Source organism: Amphibalanus amphitrite, unplaced genomic scaffold (genome assembly GCF_019059575.1).
Source record: "Amphibalanus amphitrite isolate SeventyFive unplaced genomic scaffold, NRLGWU_Aamphi_draft 001315F_arrow, whole genome shotgun sequence".
Taxonomy (NCBI): domain Eukaryota; kingdom Metazoa; phylum Arthropoda; class Thecostraca; order Balanomorpha; family Balanidae; genus Amphibalanus; species Amphibalanus amphitrite.
The window spans coordinates 139,059-142,728 of NW_024882808.1; the positions used below are offsets into that span (position 1 = coordinate 139,059).

The 3,670-nt window shown below is 58.9% G+C and overlaps 1 protein-coding gene across 1 annotated transcript; it reads right to left on the bottom strand.

The window, feature by feature from the left end:
• Nucleotides 1-208: 208 nt before the first annotated feature.
• Nucleotides 209-2,473, bottom strand: LOC122372089. Its single transcript, XM_043348963.1, has 3 exons — nucleotides 2,309-2,473; nucleotides 608-1,534; nucleotides 209-265 (listed from the first exon to the last, which is right to left on the bottom strand). Exons 1-3 carry the CDS (start codon nucleotides 2,471-2,473, stop codon nucleotides 209-211), a joined length of 1,149 nt encoding a protein of 382 aa, XP_043204898.1.
• Nucleotides 2,474-3,670: the final 1,197 nt, after the last annotated feature.

The window sequence follows — 3,670 nt, forward strand, 5'->3', positions numbered from 1 at the left end:
TCTCTGATCAGAGCCAGTCGTGCCTCGTCCAACTCACCAGTTGTGAGCTCACCATCTCTCCTCTCAGAGGGGTTCCGAGCGTTGTGCACAAACCGGCGCACCCAAGCAGCGATGCACACAGCCTTACACATAGACCCCCACCTATCCACTGGGAACACAGGCTCATGCTTCGTCACACTCGGTGACGTCAGAGCTGCCGTCGGTGACGTCAGAGCTGCCGACTCCTCCTCAGTCTCATCTGCGCTCTGCTGAGCCGCAGAGCCGTCTGAGTCACCCGACCACGGGTGGAGAATTGTGCTGGACTGGGGGTGCTCGAGCTCTCCCAATTCCACGCCGGCCACGCCGGCTTGGCTTTGGAGCCGCGGCCGGGCGGCGCGGGTCAAGGTCACCGCTAGGCGGCGGCGGATTTGCTTCGCCCGAGCACCCCCAGCTGGTCACAATTCTCCACCTATGCACCCGACCTGAGCCAAACAGGGCCCCTCAGCCAAACATCCGACTCCAGGAGGGACTCCGCGGACACACCGCGCGTGAGCAGGTCTGCAGGGTTGAGCTCACCGCTGCAGTGTCCCCAGTCAGACGGGCTCGTGAGAGACTGAATCTCTCTCACCCTGTTCGACACGAACTGTTTCCATCTCGCTGGGTCCGCCTGTACCCAGCCGAGGACAATTCTGCTGTCAGTCCAGCAGAGCGAGGGCGTGGTCTCCGGCAGCTGCAGTGCCCGCCGGACGAACACCACCAGCCTGGCCGCCAGCAGGCTGCCCAACAGCTCCAAACGAGGCAGAGTGTGAGCGGCGATCGGCGCCACACGTGCCTTCGCCATGACCAGACACACGTCACGAGAGCCATCCTCACGAGGAGCACACACATAGACCACCGCCCCGTATCCCTTTGGCGAGGCGTCACCAAAGGCGTGAAGGCTTACACTCTCCCCACCGTTCCAACCTGAGCTGAAGTAGCTCCGAGGAATCTCCATCTGCTTCAGGACCTCCAGTCCTCTCACCCAGTCAGAAAACACGTCACAAAGCTCAGGAGGCAGGATCTCGTCCCAGCCCAGACCGATCCGCCACAGGTCCTGAAACAGACATTTTGCCACCATTGTGTGAGGAGCCAGCCACTGCATCGGATCAAACAACCTCGCGATCAGACTCAACAAGACTCGCTTGGTGGGCACCACATTGTCAGGCAGGCTGACATCCTCAAACACGAACACGTCCCTATCAGGTAGCCATCTCAGTCCGAGAACCTTCACGCTCTCGTCCTCAGGACTGCCGGCCAGCGCGTGAGTTCGATCGAGTACGAGCTCACTGTTGGAAGTGCACTTCGTGAGCTCCATCCCAGCGTCACTGAGGATAGACTGGGCCTCGGTGAGCAGCTCACGAGCACCCTGCTCGGTATCACACCCAGACACAAAGTCGTCCATGTACAGAGAAGTCTGGAGCTCTCGGACAGCGCGAGAGGGTGGATACTTCTCCAGATGGTACTGGATGGTCGCGATCAGCAAGAACGGCGAGCACGCCGCTCCGAAAATGACTCGCTGAAAGCGCATGGTCCGAATACGACCGTCCAGCTCCCACAGAAAGCGGAGAACGTCCTGATCTGATCTCCTCACCCGGATCTGCAGGAAAGCTTTCCGGATATCGCCGGTGACCGCGAATCTCCACCGGCGAAACCTCAACAACACCTCACACAGGTTGGGAATCAGATTCGGACCAACCTCGAGACAATCATTGAGCGAAAGACCGTGCCTGTCAGTCGCCGACGCGTCAAACACCGGACGCACGCGCGTGGAGGTGCTACTTTCCTTCACTACCGGCCTGTGCGGTAGGTAGAAAGTGGGATTCTCTGACACGAGCTCCTCTCGTGGCACCTCTGCGATCACCCCATTCGCCTCCATCTCCTTCAGAGCCTGATCATACTCCTCACCCAGCTTGGAGTCCTTTCCAAGCTTCCTCGAGAGACCAGCCAGTCGTACCTCAGCAACCTGCCTATTGTCGACTAGCTCGCCTGGGTCTCTCTTCCACGGCAGAGCTACCTCATACCGCCCATCGTCCATTCGAATGGAATCGCGAAACTTAGCCTGAACCTCAGCCGAAGAATCAGCATCACTCGAATCATGGATCCCTATCCCTTCTAGATCCCAGAACTGGCGGAGACGGCTCTCATGCAGGTCTCCCAGACAGAGCAGTTGACACCCCAGCTGTGGGCCCCTCTGTCCCTCACAGTCACCCACCAGGCCGGACACCATCCGGCCGAGCACTGTCTCCTGAGCTACAGGGCCCCCCTGGGTGCAGTGCACCGCTGGCCTTACCATACTCCAGTAGTAGTCCATACCGACGAGGATGTGCACGTGCAGCGGCTCATCGGGAGGAGGGCGGCCAGCCATCGGGAGGTGAGACAGCTCCGCCATCACAGAGGCAGGCAGGCTGGGCCGGGACAGGGGCGCACAGATCACAGGAACCTCGATGGCCTGCATCGTCACTGAGGAAGGTACATCAGCATTAGCACTCGACAGCGACAGCTCGAACACATCACGATCTACAACACCAGAGCTCCTCCCTCCAAACGCAGCATAGGCCACACTTTCTGATCTGACCCACTTTGGGCTCACCTGCTTCACCACATCAGCTGAAACATAGCTCCTATCCGAGGCAGAGTCAAACAATACATTTACTGAGAGCTCCTGACCACGCTTGTCTTTCACTAGGGCTCTCACAAGTGGCAGTGCAGTGACTGCACCGTCACTACCACAAGGTAACACTGCATCTGTCGGCACACTAGCACTAACTGCAGTCATAGCTGGGCTGGCCTGCTGCTCAGCCCGCTGAGGTGGGACACTGTTCGATCCACGTACCAGTCTGGAGCAGTACACCGCATGGTGCCTGCCACCACACTCTGAGCAGTTCATCCTACATCTGTTGGCCCTGTGTCCGCCCTGAAGGCAGCGGAAGCACAGGCCTGCTTGACGCACTCTGTCAAGCCGCTGAGGCACATTTAGAGGCACAAGAGACGGGCACTGGTCTGACCTGTGGGCCTGGGCACAAAAGCCACAGACCGCCGTTGAAGTCGAGAGTGCTGCTGCTGCTGCTGCAGGGGCGCGCTGCACCCTGCTCCTCTGCTGGCGGGTCCCAGCGGGGCTGCGCCGGGACTCCGGAGCTGATGCAGCAGAGTACGCACCGGAGCGCTCACGCCGGCCGATCTCAGAGTCCAAAAACTCCAGCAACCAGTTCAGGTCCGCCTCATGACCCACACCATCCCTCGCCCACTCCATCCTGATGGCAGTCGGCAGTCGTTGTAAGAGCACAGGCACCATCATCACGCCATACGCTTCACCCTGCACTCCCAACGCTTCCAAAGCTCTCACATGCGACAAAAGGTTGTCCTGTAGGGCACGAAGGGCATGGACATCAGGAACGGGAGGAGCAAGAATAGAAAGGAGTTGCTGGATATGGTTGAAGATGATACGTTCCGTCCTACCGAAACGATCAGTAAGGATCTTACATGCGGATGCATAGTTAGGGGCACTCAGTGGCAACCCAGCAATACATGTGCTAGCCTCCCCCACTAGCAGTGATCTCAGATACGAGAACTTTGTTATGTCAGGCAAGTCACTGTCATGTACGGACGCTCTGAACATCTCCCAAAAGGCTTGCCACTCAAGTACATCACCCCC

Excerpts from the sequence above, each read along its gene's own strand:
- LOC122372089 (XM_043348963.1), bottom strand. The coding sequence starts at position 2,473 with ATGCAGGCCATCGAGGTTCCTGTGATCTGTGCGCCCCTGTCCCGGCCC. Across the intron at positions 1,535-2,308 it reads TGGACTACTACTGGAGTATG|CGAGTCATTTTCGGAGCGGC; the intron begins GTAAGGCCAGCG and ends ATGCGCTTTCAG. Across the intron at positions 266-607 it reads AACAGTTCGTGTCGAACAGG|ACGGCTCTGCGGCTCAGCAG; the intron begins GTGAGAGAGATT and ends CGGGTGACTCAG.